We start from the raw sequence: 20,527 nt of genomic DNA on the forward strand, positions 1-20,527 counted from the left end.
AGTCTCATTGTCAGGCTTACCCAGACAGGATTTTTTTTTTTCCCTTTGCCATTGTTAATGGATAACTCTGTCATGGTTGTTAAAAAGGCATACATGATGTGAGTCAGCAAGTGAAGGTAACACACAGATGGAGGAGCTGGAAATTCTTCCTTGTTCCTTTCTGGCTGTCTTCTGAAAAGCCTGGTTTTGGTTAGCCAAATATTGGGTGCTGCTTCAGAGAAACAACCAGGTAGGCTGAGGCATAAGTTGTCCCAGGAAGATAGGGGTTCATTGCTCCATTTGCTGCTAGGGAAGAAGGCTTAGAGCTGTCAAGCAATTCAGGCAGCAAGACAAACTGAGAAGGAGAAAGGAGTTGAAATGGAGTGTCATTGAGCCCATGGTGCCTCACTGTCCATTTCAATTATAAATACTGCTTTAAAATGTAATTTATTGTTATATCTCTTAAATACAGTGAATTTTATAGACCCAGTCCTAGAGCCAGCACTGTGACAGTGTCCAAAGAATGATTTTTAATTAAGTGGAGGCTGTGCACACATGTAGGGAGAATATTTAACAGATGTGCTGTAATGATGTCAGAATTGTAAACTTAAATGCACTTTAGATCTGCATATGAATAAAGAGATACCTGTACAGGCTTCTAGACAACTCAGTTTAGAAGAAATTTAAAACCATCAATTTATATCAGCACAGAGTTTTGCTATCCAATTACATAAAGTATTAAATATCACAATTAAAACATTTTTGTCATTTATCTAATACAGCTTTTTTTCTAAGTTTAACCCTAACTCTTTTCACCTTATGGTAATTCTCCTTGGAGTAATTACTCAGTTTCCACAGCAATAATTTGGATAGCATAAGAGCATGTAACCTCAGCCTTGCTCCCTCCATCATTATGGAAGATTTTGCCTAGAAGCATACTTTTTTCCATTCCCATTATTTGAGATATGACACATAATCAATATCCTGAAACTGCATAAAACTTTCTCATATGATAATTCTATTGATTTAAAAAGAAATAATTAAACTAACTGTTAAGACCGAGTTCATCAATACAATCTGACTCTTTTGTTCCTCCCTACTGAGTAGGACAAATCAATCAGGGTTATGAAACAGCATAACCAGTTTTCTGGAGCTATTGGACCATTCTGACAACATACTGAACAGCCAGTTTATGCCCTGTTGTTCTCTCCTTGCTCTCCCATTCCCCCTGGCACACATCTCTGCAGCTCTAAATCACAACCTTCTCCTGATTCTTCTCTTAATGCATTGCACAGTCCCAAAACTCTCCATCTCCATTCTCTTCACTCTGCTACCTCAGTTTGCTACTTCCTCCACCACATTCCTTCTCAAAATAATGAATGCAATTTTAGGAAAGACATACTGTATTTTTCCACATAGAGGTAGAATGCCAAATTGTGTTAAATGTCAAATTTCTTTCCACTTCAATGACAGAAGCAAATCTGCAAATTGGTGCTTCTGCTCAGACTGTATTTAACAACAGGACTTTACTAGTTCTCTGCAAGGCAAAGCAGTCCCCTGGTAGAAGGTGAAGTAGGAAAGGCAAAAGCCTCTCAGGGTTCCTCTAGAAGCAAAGCAGCTTCTCCATAGGGATGGCTGGCTCTCGTTTTCTCTCATACTCTGATGTCCTTAAGACCTGTGCCACATGAAATCAAATCTCTCCCCACATGAACTTGTGCATACCTCAATTTCTCTTTCACTCCCCATGATCCCACTAACGCCCTCATCGAGCAGCTGTCGACTTGTGCCACCACGGAGAGCTGCTCCTGCACCCAAGTGGCTGCAGGGAGGAATCTCTTCTGTGGCAGAAGCAGACAGTCTGGCAGGATGGGATCGGTGCCAGGGGAGGAACACCACAGGTATGTGCTGTGCCAGCAGCCAGAGAACCAAGCTCTTTAAGGTTTCTTGATGAAGGCTGTATAAAATAAATATTCAAGGATTTGGTTGTTTGCAAGGGACACTGCAGCATGTGTGTAGGTCACAGATTATTCATCTCTGCAACAAGTGAGAAAAAAGCCTTCAAAAATTGAGGTTCATAGTGTGGTAAATAGGTATGATTCATGCTGACAAAATTGAAACAGTAATCAATATTGATACAGTAATTAATATTTGGAAATAATAAAAGTTAAGGAAATAATAAAACAGTTAAAAGGAGTAATGCCAAGAAAGAAAGGGAGAGGAGGGGTTCCACCCCCCACCCCTTTCCTGCAGATGTTCAAGGCAGGAAAAAGCAAGAGATAACAGTTACTAAAAATTAACAGAAAGGAAAATCTGGTTGGGTCCCAAGAAAATGTTAATTATATGAGATATATTGCTTTGATGCTTAAATATAATATTATGTTCGTTTTGGCTTACATTATACTAGCTTGGTGTGCATGTGTAACCCAAAGGTGAATTAAAGGACATCGAGGAAGAGGAGAGGCCTTCATCAGTGCCGACCCCCAAAGAGTGGTGCGACCACCTAAAAGAGCGGTGGGGCATGAACGATGAAGGTGGTGATGAGGGCGGAGATAGAGGTGTGATGAATCGAAAATGGGAGGAGATGGCATTGACATATGGCATAAAAGGGGGAATTTTCGTTTGGTGAGCTTGTATGTGAGGTGGCAGGGGTCCAAGGACCCTGCACTCCGTAGCCCACCATTATTTTTTTGCTTATGCGCTATTATTGGAACCAAATTATCCCCTATTTTAACCAAATTATATTGTCAATATTTCAAGTGTATCCAATTTTATATATTTTAAGCTACTCAATTAAAATTGCTGCTACCTTTAATATTGTTTGGTTTTTCTGATGATGGGATAATTGGGCAAGTATGACAATAGGATGCAGATTTAATACCTTCTGTGAAATGCACCCTTTACATGGAACAAGAGATTCAAACCAGCAGCAGTTTATGCTGAAAAAATGGCTGAACACAGTGGAAGAATTACAGAATATGCATGCCCTAAATCAGACACAGTCAGCAGCCATAGCAGATCCATTACTTTCCACTCAGCAGTCACAAACACTTATTTACTAACAGAAACATTCATCTGCAGTATTCCTAAGATCTATTGGTGTTTACAGGTTGCAGGATTTTCCTGAGAGAAGTAGGAATTAGCTCGTGCCTACATTTGACAATGTTATTTCAAGTCCAAGACAGGTCACACACAATTAATAAATCTCCTTGAAAAATAATGCTGGTTTTGGAGGTGCAGGTATCTATTCAACAGCATGCAACTTGATGGCCTGAGAAATTATTTTCTACAAATTGTTTTATTTTAAAAACAATTTGTATATGCATTTTAAAGGCTTATTTACATTAAGTACCATTATTAACTCTGTTAGATGTGTGGGTGGATGTGCAGATCAGCTCACACATGTATATCTCAGATTAATGTTATTTTAAGCTGCTTACATAGTTCCAAAATCCCCAAGATTTTGCCCAGTTGATTTGGCTCTAACAGGTGTAATCGGAACAAGTGTATTAGAGATCAGAACAACATCAAAAGTACTCATCAGGTCTGTGTTCATACTTAGGAAGCCACCCTTCTAACATTTTAGGCTGTAGCTATCACTGTAACACAGGAGTATTTTAACAAGCACTGCCGTCAGAGATTAGCAGATTCCCTTAAACAGGTGAAACTTGATATACTAAACCCTGCAAAAGCATTTTTTGGTCATTAAAATTATGGCATGCCTTGGCTGCCTTTCAGGTGCCAAAACTCAAACCCCAGTGCATGCACCCAGCTCACGTTGAATGCAATGAGAGATGCAAGACACTGCCCACTTGGCCTTCACTAAGTGAAACACAGAAAAAACAAAAAGGGGAGGGGGGGAAGGAAAAAAAGTGAAGATTTTGCTAGAGATTACACAGCAACAGAGGTAGAGGTTCAAACTCCAGAACCCTGACCACCTTCCTCACATGCTTCTGGCCACATTCACTGTGGGGAATTAGGCCAAACTGGAGACGAGGCAGTGACATTGATAAGAAAGTAAAATGGATTAGGAAGCAGTGACATAGTGGAAATAGACAATCCAGGAAGAGAAGAGAAAAAATTTAGAGTAGCAGATGAAGAGCACTGAAAGCTACCACAAGAAAGGAAGTAAGGTAATGCAATAGCAAGTGTAGATGACAGGAGATGCTCTGATGAGAGGCATTTTTCACACATGTTAAATAGCTGATTGTCTAAGTATTTTCAGTAAATACACAGATGCTGTGCTTGCCTCTAGTAGGTGTATTTACTGTGGCATACAATGGCCTGGATGGTAGGCTGATGGTCAGGGTAGAAAACCCTTCTCTTTACTCTTCATCCAGCCTAGCCCTCGTAACATTTGCAGCTGCTTCAAAAGTATTATCAGAGTACTTTGGGAAAAACCCAAAAGTCAGCTCTTATCATGCCCTCAGAGTTCAGAAAAGAATTACTTTTAATTCCAATTAATTCCATACAAAAGCCATGCAAAGACTTGACACTTGCCATAGGGCAGACTCTTCAAAGCCCCACTGCTGAAGTTGCTGGCACTTACAGCACACAGCAAGCAGAAGCCAGAAAGGTGCTGTGGCTGTCCCAGAACTGGACACCTCACATCTGGGTGACAACCAACAACTCACCAGTGGAGTCCAGCATAATCAACATGGCCCTGCTTCCTAGGGTAGGGAGGGACTCAGAGCAGGAAAAAGGAATGGACCTTTGGGACAAAAGTAAGGGAATGTGGAAGACAGCAAGAATAGGTATGTCTAACCTTCTGAGCCCTAATTGTACTTTTTGAAATTACCAAACACTCCAATAAGCTGAAAGACAAGGTGTTTCCCCCTGCTGAAGGTCTATTTTGCATATGCCTGAACAAGGCCTAAACACATCCTTATCTTTAAAATACTAAAAGAATTCTCCACTGGCTTCAGATACAACCACCTCTCCACCAAACTCACCTCCCTGATTCCCAGACTCTTTCCTTACATGGTTCTATAAAATTCAAGCTGACACTTTCTCATCCAAAACCAGCATTTATAAAAGCCTCATTTTTAAAATCTGACTGCTGTGAAACTGGTGCTAAGAGGGAAAAAAGGGGGCCTTGGTCTCAGCTGTTGTATCTATGCGTCTGGTGGCACTGACAAAATTCAACCCCCCCAAGGGCCCCAGAACACATGGATCCACACAGCAGAGGGATGAATCCACGCCAACATCATACAACAGCTCCACATCAGCACAAATCAGAAAAAAATTGCACACAGAAAAGGTTACTTTGTTTTTTCATCCCTCAGTACCCAAGCCTTTTACATTCCACTGCCCAGTCCCAGTCTTGGAAACAGCCATCAACTGTCCATGCCCTCTATCACTTGACAACTACAGCCAGCTAAGGGATCTGCATCCCTGCGGGGCTGTGTCTCCCAAGGAGGATGAAACAGGCGGAGAAGGGGCATCATGAGCTGCGGCCACAGATCTGCTCAATGTCGTAGATGTCCTTGGGACAGTCAGCAGACAAGACAAGAGGGGCATCCTCTGTTATCACCACATCATCCTCAATGCGCACACCAATGCCACGAAAGCTCTCCGGAGCACTCGCATCATCCTCAGGGATATAAATGCCTGAAAGAAGAAAGGGAATTAAAACACACAATGCTCTCCAGAACACCACCTTTCCCTTACTACCAGGAGAGTGGGGTTGGACTTTCAGCAACATAACATGTTTGATCCCGAGAATTTTTAATATGGCAAGTTACTCTCTTTCCTCTCACTCATGGCTGTTGGTGGGCAAAGAAAGGAAAGTGTCCCTCTGTGCCTACAGATAGAAGCACATGAATAGAAACAGGCATAGCTACACCTGGCCTTTTCACACTTCTTGCTCTCACTGCTACATTCACAATGATGATTTAAACAATGTTCTGAATAGAGAGAGAGAGGAGACAAGCATTAAATAGAAGTTTCCAGCTGACAGCTCCAAATCTAGTGACAAGGAGAAAGAAAGATTCCTCACAGTATGCCTAATTTGCAAAGCTAAGTTGTGAATCCCTGTAACTGCAGACTGCAATGCTTGAGACACTACCAGTGACTGGTAGAAGTTCAGTGGCAGGAACACAGAACGCAGCACAAGTGAATCAACCCTGATTTCTGCACTGCAGTTCACCTATGCTGCACAGCCTGAGTTCTACACTACTCCCTGAGTTTAATCCCACTACGTGCTACTTTGGCTATGTCTGGGAAGGAAAGAGGGTTTTCTGATACTGACTTTGGGAGGGGAATAACTTAAGGCTTTCCAATAATGCTATAGTTTCCAGCTTCACCAGAAAGGATGTGCATGCTTTGGTCTGCAGGACCAACTACCCTCAGTTACCCTCAGTTACCCTCAGTTACCCTCAGTGTTGCATGTTTTTGTCTACCATTGACTGCTTTTACCTGGTTCAATGGTTATCACCATGCCTGGCTGGAACGGGATCGATCGGGATATATCTGGGGTATCATGAACATCCATGCCCAAGTAATGGCCCACATGATGAGGGCAGTATTTTCGAACAGCCTAAGAGAAGACAGAACAAGTGTCACAGAGGCAGTTAAACACAGCCCAACTCACTCCAATACAAAAGAAATGGAAAAGAGACAGAATATTTATGTACTTAACTAGCAGTCTTACTGCCACGCCTAGGCCACCAGTGCCTGCCTTCCATGTACTAGAAGTGGATGGCCCTTAAAACCCACTAGTACCAGGTGCCTATTATGAGCACATTGCAGATTGCCTTCTCCCTGCACTGAAAAGAGCAGCCCAAACCCATCACCATCTCAAGCATGGTGTCAACTTTCAAATCACTGAGCTTTGCTGCCCAACCCTTCCTATAAGTTAAACATCCAAGCCCTGCACGACTCCCATCAGCAGACCTTCACAACTGACAGCAGCGGGTACAGCTGCTCTGGGCTGTGAAAGTGGTCTGCTACGCACAACAGAGCGAATGCTGTGCCGATTTCATTCAGCAGATAGAGCATGATTTTAATCCACCTCTACAAGGCACGAACACCGCCTCCCCCGCCACCATGCTAACCTCCCTCCCTCTAAAGCAGGAACCAGCGAGAACTCCTCCCTGCTCCACGCTCCTCATTCCCAGGGGACAGAGCTGCAGGCGCTGTTCCCGCCTGGCTGTGCTTCCACCTGCCGGAAGGATCCGGCACGACACCCTCCGTCCGCCGGGGCTGCCATGGCACCGGCACCGCGCACAGCTAAATCCGGCAGGAACCTGTCCGGCTGCCAAAAGCCGTAGCGCCGTCACCTGGTTCCGCCATCTTTGCAGTATTAGCATCAGCACTCGTGCAGCTCTGCAGTGAGAGTGACCGGATAAACTTCTCTAACTGAAACGCAATCCTGTTTTATCTGCAGGTTCAGCTCTAAGGCAGACCAGTTTCCCAGTCTTGTTCACCAGGTAGCTCTGTGAGTCCCAGCATTGACACAAAATGGTGCAGAAGGGGCAGCAGGTGGAATGACTGAGAATAGACTGCACCTTTTGGTGGCACTGCAAATTTATGTGATGTTAAACAGATCACAAAAGTACAAATAACTGCCTGCACCCAGAATCTTGTGTTAGTGCCCATGTGCCCATAGCTCCCTTCAGACTGTGCTCTAAAGCTGTTTCTGTGCTGGCAAGTAATGAAGAGCAATGGGAACGGATCTGCAGAGTGAAACAGCGAGAGCCAAGGAACAAATATTCACACTATGTGCAAATAAGACTGGGGATTACTTGAGACCAAATTGTGCACCAAATGGTTGAATCACATCTTGGAGTTTAGCCCTGTCTCAGAGAAATTCATTCTTGTGCTGAGACAAGCCTACAACATGAATTAAAGCACCATGTAGCAGCAAATAGAAGAGACATCCTGAAACCACATTCCTGACCCAAATTAAAGCCCTAAAACTACCCAAGGACAAAACAATCAGTATTAATAAGAGTAAACTAGAGTAAACAGGGGTAAACTAGAATAAAAAAATTGAAGTACCTTGAAGAAATGGCTGTCAGTGATGCTGCTCTCCAGGACACCCAAGTCTTTCAGTTTCTGTCCAATAAGGCTCAGCATGAGGCTGTAGATATTTTCCAGACTCATGCCAGGGGAACAGAGGCTCAAGCAGGATTTCTGGATATCCAGGACAGCTTGATACAGTTCTGCTTGGGGTTTGGTGAACCTGAAGGCCATTGAGTAAAGGAATATCTCACAACTAAATCTCTGTTTCCAAGAGAAAAGAGGTTTTGTCCCCAAAACCCATTCTGGGTACAGATTCAGTTCAAGGATGGAGCAGGGGAAAACCAGAAAGCAGAGCAACTGTCTCCTTGTATGAAAGACCACACCAGCAAATTCACGACTGGCAGAGCTACGTACACATCAACTGAAACTCCTGTTTTCTGACACACAACTGGAGTCAGCCACAGCTGAATGTACAAAAGCCCTCTCTGCACATTAGGCATGCTGTAATAGCTGAAAATAGCAATAATGATAGATATTCATGCAGTAATTAGTGAGGCAGTAGGGAATACAGCTGAACGATTACTTTATATAATTTGATTACTCTGAAGCAGCACAGAATGGGACATGGTAAAACTATGATTAAACACACATTCAATCCATCAATTATTTAAGAACTTCTCAAAATTCTTTAAAAAAACTTACTGCAGCCTACCTTCCATTGACAGGCCAGGTACGTGTGATGTCACTCACATAGCAGGAAAATTCACATCCACCATCTAGCAAGACCAGTTCACCATCCTGGAGAATAACAGGAAAGAATGCTCTGTGGGTCAGTCCAGCTATTAATTGATTTTTCTGTCTGACAGCAGGAAAGGAGATTATGCTTCTGTTTTTACCATGTAGCTGCAGAAAAGTGATTTCCTTTTGCAGAGTAATACCCCAGGTACTACTGCTTATAAATAGGCTATTCCAGTTGGATTGTTGCTCTGTAAGGTAGTCTCTGACTGTTATGCTTATATACTGTCTGAACTTTTAAGATGAAGATTTTGGAGTAAAAAATAGGCATTTGCCTTGAACTATTCTGCTCTCTGAGAAAAGTCCTATTCAGACCTGGATTGCTTAGTCCAGCAAATTCTGCCCACGACTCCTTCCACTAGAAGTTCTCAGCTATAGTGACTGAGACAGAGGGGGCTTGCAACAAAAGCACAGGATTCCTGAGCTCCCCACAGGATCACCAGCAGCTACAAATTTACCCTTGTCATAGGATATGAGGACCCAGCAAAATCACTTTGTATCACAAAATCTGAGAGTGTATCACTGCTGTAAATGCACTGGTGAATAGCTTGTACAACCTTCCTTTTTCTCTCTTTGAGGATTTTCTTGACTGTTTTAACAAATCTTTCCGGATTGATCTGGTGTCACAGACATATTTTATGAAAAATCCTTTTGCCAGATTTTTCTCCTGAAAAGCTGAGAAGCGTCAGAAGAAAAGAAAAACAATAATTATCTGCTGCTGTGAATTGCAACAAGTGCATCTTTGATTAGTCTCATGTAGCTGTTTTTAATTAATAGCCAATCACAGTCCAGCTGTCTCAAACTTTCTGGTCAGTCACAAGATTTTATTATCATTCCATTCCTTTCTACTCCTTGCTAGCCTTCTGAAGAAATCCTTTCTTCGATTCTTTTAGTAAGTTTTAATATATTATTTTCTTTTAATATAATATATATCATAAAATAATAAATTAGCCTTCTGAAACACAGAATTAAGATTCTCGTCTCTTCCCTCATCCTGACACCCCTCGAACACCACCACATTCTGGTGATGAAGAAAATTTTTTTGGAGATGTGAATCTCCAGTTCAATTCAGCAAAGCTGTTCCATATCAATGACTATACATCTCCCAAAAAGTCACACAGAAGAAAGACAAAGGGCCAGGAACAAAACCACTGCCTTGCTTTTCCTCCTTAAAGGGGCTAACAACAAATAGAGCAGTAAGATGTCAAAAAAGCTTGGAGTAAATTCTCTAGAGATTTACACTACATTTATTCATCCCACAGATCCATGACTGTGCCAGCAGACATAATGTGGAATGACCAGGCATAACTGAAGCATGTAAAGCAGAAGATTAAAGCAGCAAAATTTCACTGCTAGTGCTACTTCCAGTGCTAGCTGCTATCATTGTGTACAGTTAAGTGACACAAACAGACACAGAGCAGATAATCCAGCAGTGAGCAGACCTCACTATCCCACTGAATAGACAGGCCATTAACTCTCCATTTATATTGTACTTTTTAACTTCTTCAGAATAGCTAATTGAATTCTTTAAGGCAAATCTGAAATTACAGCACCTGCCATCTTCCAAGCAATTCAACAAGTAATAATTCACTAAGGGAATTCAGCCTGTGGTTTGATTGTCCAGTAAATGCCTTATGCTGTGCTTGTCCTTCTTTAAAGCAAAGCCTTCTAAGTAAAAGACTGAATGAAACACTCAGATACTTCTCAAATTAGACACTTTGTTAGCCTATTTGGAAACAAAATCCGTAGGAAGCAGCACACAAAGGAAACGCCAAGTTTATGGGTTTAATCTTCTACTTAATAGTTTTGTAAAAAAACAAGTGACAGTCATTTAACTGAACAACTTTAACAGAAACAACTGGAGTTACAGCAGCGCGCCTGACCTTGGAGGACAGAACAACAAAGGAAGCTTCTTCCTGCCAAAAGCAGCCTGTCATATCTTTTGTACATTTGTCTCTGCAGATCATTTCAAGGTCTGCTAGCGTCCCAGCTTCAAGAAAAGACAATGCTAGTGGGAAAGTTTTATTCTGCATTAAGACAGAGGAAAAATATGCTCCTCTGAAAAGTAAATAGTGAGTAGAGCAGTGAGGGAATACTGCCTCTGAAAATACTTATCTGAATCTCAAGAACTATTGTGAGGAAAGCTGGAGAGAGTTCAATTCAATGAGAATCTTCAAAATAAGGCAAAACATGTTACTCTTCCACCTCTTGACATTTAACGCTGATCCGTTCCCTACTTGCTCCCCTTCCCTGCTTTGCTGGCTACATGGAACCAAAATGCTTCTCAGCTTCAGCAGGGCAGGAATGCACTTTGCCCTTATATTGCAAAGCAAGGCCAAGGAATGCAAGTGACAGCAGAAGATCCCCCGGGGCCTTTGCCTTGCCTGCAATGGTGGCTCCCCTATTTTGTGAGGCCCCCAGCACTGCAAGCTTCTGTGAGAGCAGACATGTTCACTAAATTATCTGCAATCCTGTTTGCAAGTCCTTGTACTGTTCAGAAAATACTGCAGCAAGAACTGAGAGGAAAGAGAGACAAGTCGAATCTGCCATTGACAGTAAAATTAACCCCTCGCTCACTTAAAAAATAAGTATTTAAGTGCTTTGATCTGTTCAGTCAAAACTAGCAGCAGCTAGGAAACATAGATTTATATCACAGCACTGCATTTCAAGTTACTGGACAGCACAAGGGTTACCTTGATGAGCTGATTATTCTTCACATAGTGCAAAGTGTTTGATCTGTTGCCACCAGCAACAACAGGGGGGTATGCCAAGATGTCAGCACCACGAGCCCGGCACTCAAATTCGAACTGGAGGAACAATACAGAGAAGAGGAAACCATTAGAGCTGATTCAGGTGATTAACTGCCCTAGAACCATAATAATTCTTGTCCTGCAATTGTTTTCTTAATTTGAACAATACAAAGTGAAACTGGAAAGTGATTTGACTAAATGAAAGCAGTCTTTAATATTTTTCAAGGACTCTAGAGGAAAAAAAAACCAGAACTGTCCACTTTTTCAAGAATTTTTCAAGCCTTTACCATATCTCCAGGAAACTCTTTCTGGTACAAGTCGTTCAATAGTGTCTCAAACATTCGCTACATTGGCATATATCCAGGTGAGGATTTGTTTTTATATGAAGTAATGCTCTTATTTGGCATACAACTTTGTGAATTTTGAAAGATCCTGTATGTCAGCATGACAACAGTCATGGGTTGCTTCTGTCTTTTAAAATTGCAAAGTACCAGTATATTTACAGCAGTATCTATTTTTCATGATTGTTAAACTAAGAAGGTTTGAAAGTATGCACTACCTTGATGTCTGAGGGGATAGAAGAAAAAAGCACCATAAGCCTCAAGATCTTTACCTTTCTTGAATGATGAAGCTGATGAAAGCACGGAAATGAATAGACTTACATCTATGAAGACCCTCAACATGTTAATAGCATGTCTTTTCTATGGTTACCAAAATCACATGGGACAGAACACTCCAGGATGCCTACATGGAGCAAAGGTTTCGGGATCCTGGTCTGGACTAAAAAACTGACCTGTAAAACAAACTTTAACTAAAGTAGTTTTTTCAACTCAGTATTGCCAGTGCCATGTCAGCACAGGCCCATTCAAGTAGTAACAAGAGGGTCAAATCCTGCTGTTTCTTGAACAGGCATCTCACTGAAATTCCTTACAAAGTTCCTTACCAAATGTGCAGGCCAATTAGTCCTTATTTTGTAACTGAGAGGCATGTAAACTGCTTCAAGATGGCTGTGGTAATCTGATGTAGTAAGAGGCTAGAGGCAAGAGAAGCAGGCTTGACAAACAGGTGTTATAACTACTTAAATTTTGTACAACAGACCTGTATTATAGAATAAGGTGAAAACTTTACCTCCAGTTTAGCAGGTTTTGCATTTCAATACAGTACAGAAAGACATCAACAGAGAGAAACTTAGACAAAAGCTACACTCCTTAAATAAGGGTACAGTAAGTACAGCTGAAGAATTCCTCACACTGACTCTTCTGTATGTCCAATGAACCACAAGGGCTGGGTGAAGAAATGTGCTACAGCAGCAGACACGTGATAAAGAGATCTGACATTTCTGGTTTCCTGGAAGGATAACCAACATCCAGCCCTCCTATCTCACTTCCAGCTATAAAGTACTCACCTTTGCATACAGAAAGGCTTCATCCACGGGGGATTTACTGGCAAACATAGTCTCTGTGAAAGCCTATGAAAAAGAAGGGACTTTCAGTTAGCAAAGGAGCCTGAACTGTTTTGTTTTCACCTGTTGTCTCTTGAGGAAGGCCTAAAATCAGCTGGCCCAGAACCAGAGGGTTTCACCATTTTCTTTGGTGAAAATGCTGTCAGGACTAGAAGCAGTTAAGATGTATTCCCTATGAAACTGTATTTAGGGGATGACTGACTCTAGTTTTTGGAAAAAGAAAGAAGATTAGACGATTGAGGCTAATCCCATGGTTTGGCATTTTAGAAGTTGTCTCACCTGTGGATTCCCTCAGGTATAATAGGATTGCCTTATGCAGCTTTTCCTTCAGAGAAGAATAACCTGTACTTTTCTTTTCTACTTGGCTATTTATTTTAATAATATTTACAAAAACGTAACTGCATTTGAATTATCTGTCAGATTTGTTTAAAAGTGGCCAATGAGTTCAAAAGGTATTTGAGGGTGAAGAGGGAATACAGACACATTCATAGGAAACATCGTCATAAAAATCCTGTTTTCCCCAAAATAAAAATAATAGATGGGAAAGAAAATTATTTTGGAAAGCAGAGAGGAAGCTGGGAAGACAGTGAAAAGGCTAGCCTTTGCTTTTAAACAAAGTCTAACAGCTGCTGGCTTTTCTTCACTAGAGTTATTCTAATTGAGAGAATTAGTCTAAGTAGTCCAAGCAGTCTCCCAGTTTCCCCTTGTCCTGTGGAGGAAGCCAAGCCCAGCCAGTGGCTGACACACAGCAGTGCGGTAACAGATTAGACCAAAGCTCTCCTTCCAACTCATGTCACCTCACCAAGGGAATGCACTGCTTCATTAGGGGAGCACCCAACCCCATTACCTCTGCTGTCACCCGGCCAGCTATCTTCATCCTCTCAATCTCTGCAGGGGATTTGATCAGCCGAAGGTTCTGCACGAGATGTCGAACAGCCTGGATGCGGTTTTTGCTCCGAGCTTTTACCTCAGCCAGGGGCTGCATGTAGTCAGAGTGCAGCTCTGCATGCACTGGTTTTCTCAAGTCATACCAAACCATGTTGGACTCACCTGGAATGCAAAACAAAAGTTGACACAGACTAAAATAAATGCAGAAATGTCCTCCACATAATAAACTAACTCACTCCTCCTAAACGAGATCTGTTGCTGTATTTGAGAAAAATAATTTTCTCTGAATCTACATTGACAGTCTATATAGACACTTTCACTGTCACAGAATCCCTTCTAAATTTGGAAGATTACCAGTTCATAGCATATAGACTGGACAAATCCCCACTTCTGGGCAAATAATGGGGTTTACAACCATAACTGAATATACGCATCTGGCTGAGATCCATTCCTGTGTCAAAGCTGCACTTGTGTAAGCCAAGCAGCCATCACATCACAGTGCACCTTCTGAATCGTTCTCCTATTCAGCCTGTCCACACTGACCATGGAAAACAACTTCCCTTTTTGCATGGAATCAAGATCATTATCAACACCACCTCAAGACACTTGGGGAAACATCTGCTTATTTCAGCCATTCAAAGAAAATGAGCTTACTGAGAACAGACACACTCACAGCAGAAATTTATTCAGAACATCAGTTAACACCAACATTCTCCTCATGGAACACTGTAAATGCAAATGAGTATGAAAGCCATGGTGAGTCACTGTTGATGTCCACCATGGCCCTCCTTCTTTGGTGAAAGTAACCATCAGCAGTTGCTTACAGAAAGTGCTTAAGAAACTGGGCATTCATTAAAGAGTATTGCCCTTAGCTGATTTACTGCTTTTCATGGACCTCTCCCTCACAGAATTACAAACTTCTGACTCCATTTTAATTTTGATATTCCATACTTCCATGAATGATCTATAACTTAAGAGGTGCCAAACCATGCCATGTGATAATTTAATTCAGTGTTCCCTTTGTTTTTAAATTAAGAAAACCAGCAATTAATGAATCACAGTCATCCTCTGTGCTTTCCCCAACTATCCACCTCATACCTTGCCTTGTTTTCTCTTTTTCAAGCTGAATAGATTTGTTCAGCCTGTATTTCACACATTTCATGCTTTCTTTGATCATCCTTTGCCCTGTGACTTACCCATTTTCAAGACATCCTTTTTTGAAACAGAATACCTGATTCCAAGATGGTATTTAATACTCCAGAATTCTCTCCCTCGAGTTGTGTGACTCCTCCAAAGTCACATTTGCCCTTATTACATTGTCATGAGCCTCCTTCAGCTTTGTTTTGTAATGCATTTAAGTTCCTCCTGGATTATAGGTATTGAGGCTACATGGCGATGGGAGATGCAAAAGAATACTTCTGAAGGACAGCAATGTTTGTATTTCATGGGCAAGTCATCATCTAGCTAAATGTGAGTGGACTAACATGCTCCCTGTGTGGATTGTTTTCCAAGTCTACTATGAATAAAAAGGGTTCAAGTCTCCTGTATGTCATCTGGTCCTGACTCTGTCAGCAAACAGATATCACTAAAACAGAAACATAGTCTTGCTTATCCTGTTCCTTAATATTTCAGAGATATGCAGACTGGCATTCACATGGATACACAAGAAAGGCAGAAATTTTCAAAACTACATATCCATTGGTGGCCCTCAAAGAGCTAACACGAACTTCCAACTGCCTTTGCCACAGCCATACTCCTTGTCACTCCCCAAGTTCATTTTAGTTTCAAAGTGATGTCACAGACCACCTCCCAAACCTGAACCATTCAGACTCTGCAAACCACACCCTCAGCTCATTCCCTCTCTACTTTTTGTTACCTTTCAGCTTGGCCACCAAGTGCCTGAACTCCTCAATGGTGTAAGCTTCATCTACTCCTGTGAGAGCAATTGCCCCATCTGGGCCTGATCTGGGCCCATCCCACAGCTCTCGATTTGGATCCCTCCGGGGCACAAAAAGTATGGACTTGTGAGATGGCAGCGCTTTGCCAGGAATGCTCTGCAGCACCAGGATGCTGTCAGGCTCCTGAAACCCACAGAGGTACAGGAAATTAGTGTCCTGGTGGAAAATATAGGGGATGTCATTGCTCATGTAGTACGTGGGGTTGGACAGCAGAATCACTGTGTGGTCCAAACCATCCCAGCCTTGAGCTTCCTTCTGGATCAACACCATCAGTTTGTGTCGGCGCAGAGCATATTCCACCTGTGACAATCCTGGGGTTACCTCTCCTGTGAATACAAAACAAATCAGATGGAGAAATTCAAGGCACTGAGGGTATTTTACTAGTCACATGCCTGACTTCTGCCTACTCCCTGATGCCTTACATGTGCATGGCTTCTTTGTAACCCCTCACAAGCCTTTCCCTTGCTCTTCTTCAGCTTCCCTCCCTACAGTACATCCTCATTCAGGCTGCTTCTCCGTCATGCAAAGACAGACATTGGTTTTAACCGACTGGATGCTGTGTTACATATGTCTGTGCAAAGGTAGAAATCACAAAACCTGGTAGATTTAAACAAACATCCAAATGTTTGCAGAGAGCGTGTAAAAAAAAAAAATAAAAGGGGGAAGGGGCAAGGCAAACTGAACTTTGACTGCTAAAAACTGACGGGTTTTACAGCATGGACATTGAACAGAAGTTTGCCTCCTGAGGTTGAGCATTAATTTTCTCAGATAAAGCTAGAATGTTTATTCAAATACACTAAGTCAACTCATAAAGTGACTATTTCTAAACCACAAGGGCCAGATTGGGTGTCAGAGATTCTGGGAGATCAGGCAGAAGCACAGAGGTTGCAGAGTCTAACCAGTCATATGATTCCAGGCAGAAACAAACCACAGATGACTGCAGGCTGCCATCAGACTCCTCTTAAGAGAAGGGATCTTCTTCAGGGCATATGTAGCTTTTGTCAATATTTAACAATTCAGATTTTTTCCAAGGTTAAATACTGTATTTCTAATAACACTAATTAAGCAAATGATCTCTCAGATGAAGGTACTCTTTCAACTGTTCCAGTCGCAAAAAACATGATGTACAGCAATCAAGATACTCACCAAAACAGGACTGAAGGTCAAAGGACAACCAGCAACAGCTGAAGTATGTATTTTTAAAATTGTGAGACTCCCTAATTATGATCTAAATTAATATAAGAGCCTTAATCAGTATCTTTGGCTAATACCCTACCTTAACGTAGGTTGAGTTTTGATACCGTTTGTTAACTTTCCACTTTCATAATCTTTTCTTCCTCTTTCATGTATTATACAGTGGCAATTCTAGAACAAAAATTGACATTTGACTTGTACTGCAAGCAGATTCTTGCATGAGTGCAGTGGGAGGGGGCAGTTCTATTTGCATTAATTTTTACACCTTTCGATTATATGCTCAATAACTATTAGATGTAATATTCTTTAAAAAGAACCAAACACACCTAAAAGTCCCACCTCATTTATATTACTCTGTGAATGTAGAAATGACAGAGAACACAGAAACTGTTTTAATGCCATCTGGCCTCACAATTCCACAATGTTACACTGCAAATTTCCTATGTTCCACTGCATTGCAGTCAGCTTTTTAACTGCCACAGTCCAGTGAATTTCAGAAGCTGCAATGGGGTGAAACATGGGGATCCCAGCTGTCTTCCAACTATGAGGCCTGGAAATTCTCTTTGCATCAAAGGCATTTGCTTTTTAAAACAACAATTGTGATAAAACAATGTCATATTATTTTAAGGAAACAAATCTCTCCTTTATTAAATGGAAAAATACTTTGGATAGCTAGAATTCACTTCCAGTGCTTCAGCTGCACTTTAAGGAGTCAGTCTCATTTATTGTGAGCTGTCAATGAGTGCCCTAAGCAACCTGATCTAATGCTGAAGTTAGCCCAGCTTTGAGCACAGGGGGAACCTGTTAACTGTGTGAGGCTCCTTCTGACATGAATTATTCTATAATTAAATACAGGTGTGTATATATATACATACACACACATACATAGTCATCTGTTCTCCCTTTATACTCACCTATGGAAGAACACAGAATGTTTTCCTAGATGTATCCCTGAATATATTTTTGCTGCAATTTTTTGTTTGTTTTTTAGATTTAATTGTGGTGATCTTATGCCTACATGTTCATTTTCATGCATCTCAAAAAAATGCACAACTTCAGCTTCTATCACTACTGTCTAACTTCATAGTCACAAGCTTCTTTTTCTCCTTCTCCTCATATTGAATATTCCTGTGAACAGGGCACATTCTTTAGACAAGTGGTGTCCATCTATCAATGTCCCTCCCCATTCACCTTCGCTGAACTGCACCTTTGTTTCATGACTTACAAGACATGGGATGTGAACCATTCTGACAGTTCAGCTTGCACAAAAGACTCCCTCTTAACAAAAACCATATTTATTTGCAGGACATTGAGTCTGCAAAATGCCACAGCCAAAAAAGGTCTGCAGCACTGAGTAAACCCAGCCCTGAGTACACCATGAGAAAAAAGAAAGAAGCTATCAAAGGCATCACATGTAAAGCCTATTTTTGGAATCAGTATCATCTCCAACAAGGAAATTAGCTAGTAAATATAATTACTGGCTAATGAAGGTAGTCATAAACACCTGAAACCACAGACAACTCTACGAGGCAGCAAATCAATACACTTGGAAAAATGGAGATAAGAAAATTTCACTGACTGGCTCATGCAGGGCCCAAACCTCACCTGGTTTGAGCAGGTGTGGGTGTGTGAAGGGGCTGGGCTGCCCCAAATACCGGTCTGGAATCTTCTTCTGCTGGGCAGGCTGGATGGAAAATCTTCGGAGAGCACATGACTTGCAAACTAGAGGAAAAGAAATGCACTGTGTCAAGGTAAAAAAAAAACCCAAAACTTTCCAATTAGGAAACTGAAGAACTGTGCTCTAGTCATCAGACTCTTAGCAGCATTCCTTCACTAATATGACATAAATATCCCTCCTTAACTTCTCCATTTACTGTGCATCACAATAGTTTATGAAACAATGTGCACACAACTCAACTGACAATCAAATATTCATGGAACAGATAGAAATATGCTAAACCTGACAATCCAGCAACAAAACCCAGGAATCTCTGTTGGTTTGCACATCCCAATTCATACAAATGGTGTTCACAAGGCACTCAGCACTTTCCCTCCCTTCCTTCCTTCAAACAGCACAGGGCTCCAAGCACACCACCTGCATATTGTCTCTTCTCAACTATGTCTTAAAAAAATTTCTCTCATCTGAACAATTATACAGTTTTCAAGGCTTTTCCAGTTCTGTTTTTTACTAATAATGCTGCAATGAAACCATCAAATAACACAGGTTTACACAGGAATGTGATTTTCTTTTCCTGTCTGGAGGATACCTGAGAGTCCCTGTTTGTGTACTGACCTTCCATGGCAGCAGCACTGCCCCAACTGAACAGTTATGAATCCCACTTCCAAACCCACACACAGCCAAAGCAGGTGCGTTTTAAAGACAACTACAAGTATGCATTTGTGAGCTGGGAATGGACATGATAAGACAAACTCTAAAATTAAAAATGAATTGTCAGAAACTTTAGAATTCTTAGTCACAGACTCGCAGCTGAAGAAGTGCTTGTGCCTGAATACAAATCATCCAGACCTGTAGGAAGGAGAGGGCAGTCGGAAGGTAAACATCTATTTGATGTTTTGGAAAATGGTTGCTTATGTTACTTACCATATGCCTACTAGAAAGCCAATTTGTGCTGCCATTCTTAGAACAAATACTTTTAACCCTTCACCAGCATAAGCAAAGGTAACACAAGAAAACATCTGCCTTTCAGGGAGCGGAGACACAGGCTTACAGCAAAACACACAGACCGTGGATTTGCTGTGGGAGCCAGTATCATTAGCCTCTAATTGAAGATCATTTATGAGAGACAACCATGCTTGAACTGGAGACCCGGGCAGTGAAATGTAACTGCAGTTTTTGTGCATCCTTGTTTAAAATTCGTGTCTCTACGGTTATTCTCCACATACACAGCAGACAAACAGGACAGCTCGCAACGAGACGGACGCAGCGGGCATTAAACAAAGCAACACCTTGAAGGCAGCGAGGAGCTTTCTACCGTTGCTTTATTATTCAAGTTACTGCCTGTTCTTCCCTAGGATTCAGCCCTGACCGGGGCTGCCACTGCGCCGCCGGGGAGAGCCGCTTTCCCGCGACCCGAGAAGCGAAAGCGGGGTTGTAAGCTGCGATAGCCGCGTGTCACTACCGGAGCCGCGGGCGGTGTTGGGGTGCGGGGGAGGAGGGGTGTCTGACCTGCGGCGCCGCGCCAGCCCCGGGCCGCCAGGACAAGGCCCTGCTGCGGGAGGCGCGACATGGCCGGGCCACACGGCGGGGCCTCCCTGCGCCGCGCGCTGACACCATCACGGCGCGCGGCCCACCGCCAATGAGCGGCGCCGCGCCGCCTCAGGAGCGCTGGGGCAGCCCGCGAGGGGGAGCCCGCGCCACGGCGGGGGCCGGCGGCAACGGCGGGGCGGCGCCGCACGGGGCGGAGCGCAACTGCCAGGGACGGCTGCCGCTTCCAGAACGTTTCGCCCGCCGCGCCGCGGGGCAATGACTGGCGTGGGCGGGGCGGGCTGGAAGGTTCCACGGGGCCGCGCAACGTTTG

The 20,527-nt window shown here is 42.5% G+C and overlaps 1 protein-coding gene across 1 annotated transcript; it reads right to left on the reverse strand.

Moving 5' to 3' along the window:
* Window positions 1-496: 496 nt before the first annotated feature.
* On the reverse strand, window positions 497-20,287 carry XPNPEP3 (X-prolyl aminopeptidase 3). Its single transcript, XM_084206991.1, has 10 exons — window positions 20,176-20,287; window positions 18,594-18,710; window positions 15,713-16,120; window positions 13,796-13,998; window positions 12,892-12,954; window positions 11,430-11,543; window positions 8,654-8,739; window positions 7,978-8,161; window positions 6,394-6,514; window positions 497-5,586 (listed from the first exon to the last, which is right to left on the reverse strand). Exons 1-10 carry the CDS (start codon window positions 20,234-20,236, stop codon window positions 5,420-5,422), a joined length of 1,524 nt encoding a protein of 507 aa, XP_084063117.1. The 5' UTR covers window positions 20,237-20,287; the 3' UTR covers window positions 497-5,419.
* Window positions 20,288-20,527: the final 240 nt, after the last annotated feature.

Source organism: Fringilla coelebs, assembly GCF_963513975.1.
Source record: "Fringilla coelebs genome assembly, chromosome: 5".
Classification (NCBI taxonomy): Eukaryota; Metazoa; Chordata; class Aves; order Passeriformes; family Fringillidae; genus Fringilla; species Fringilla coelebs.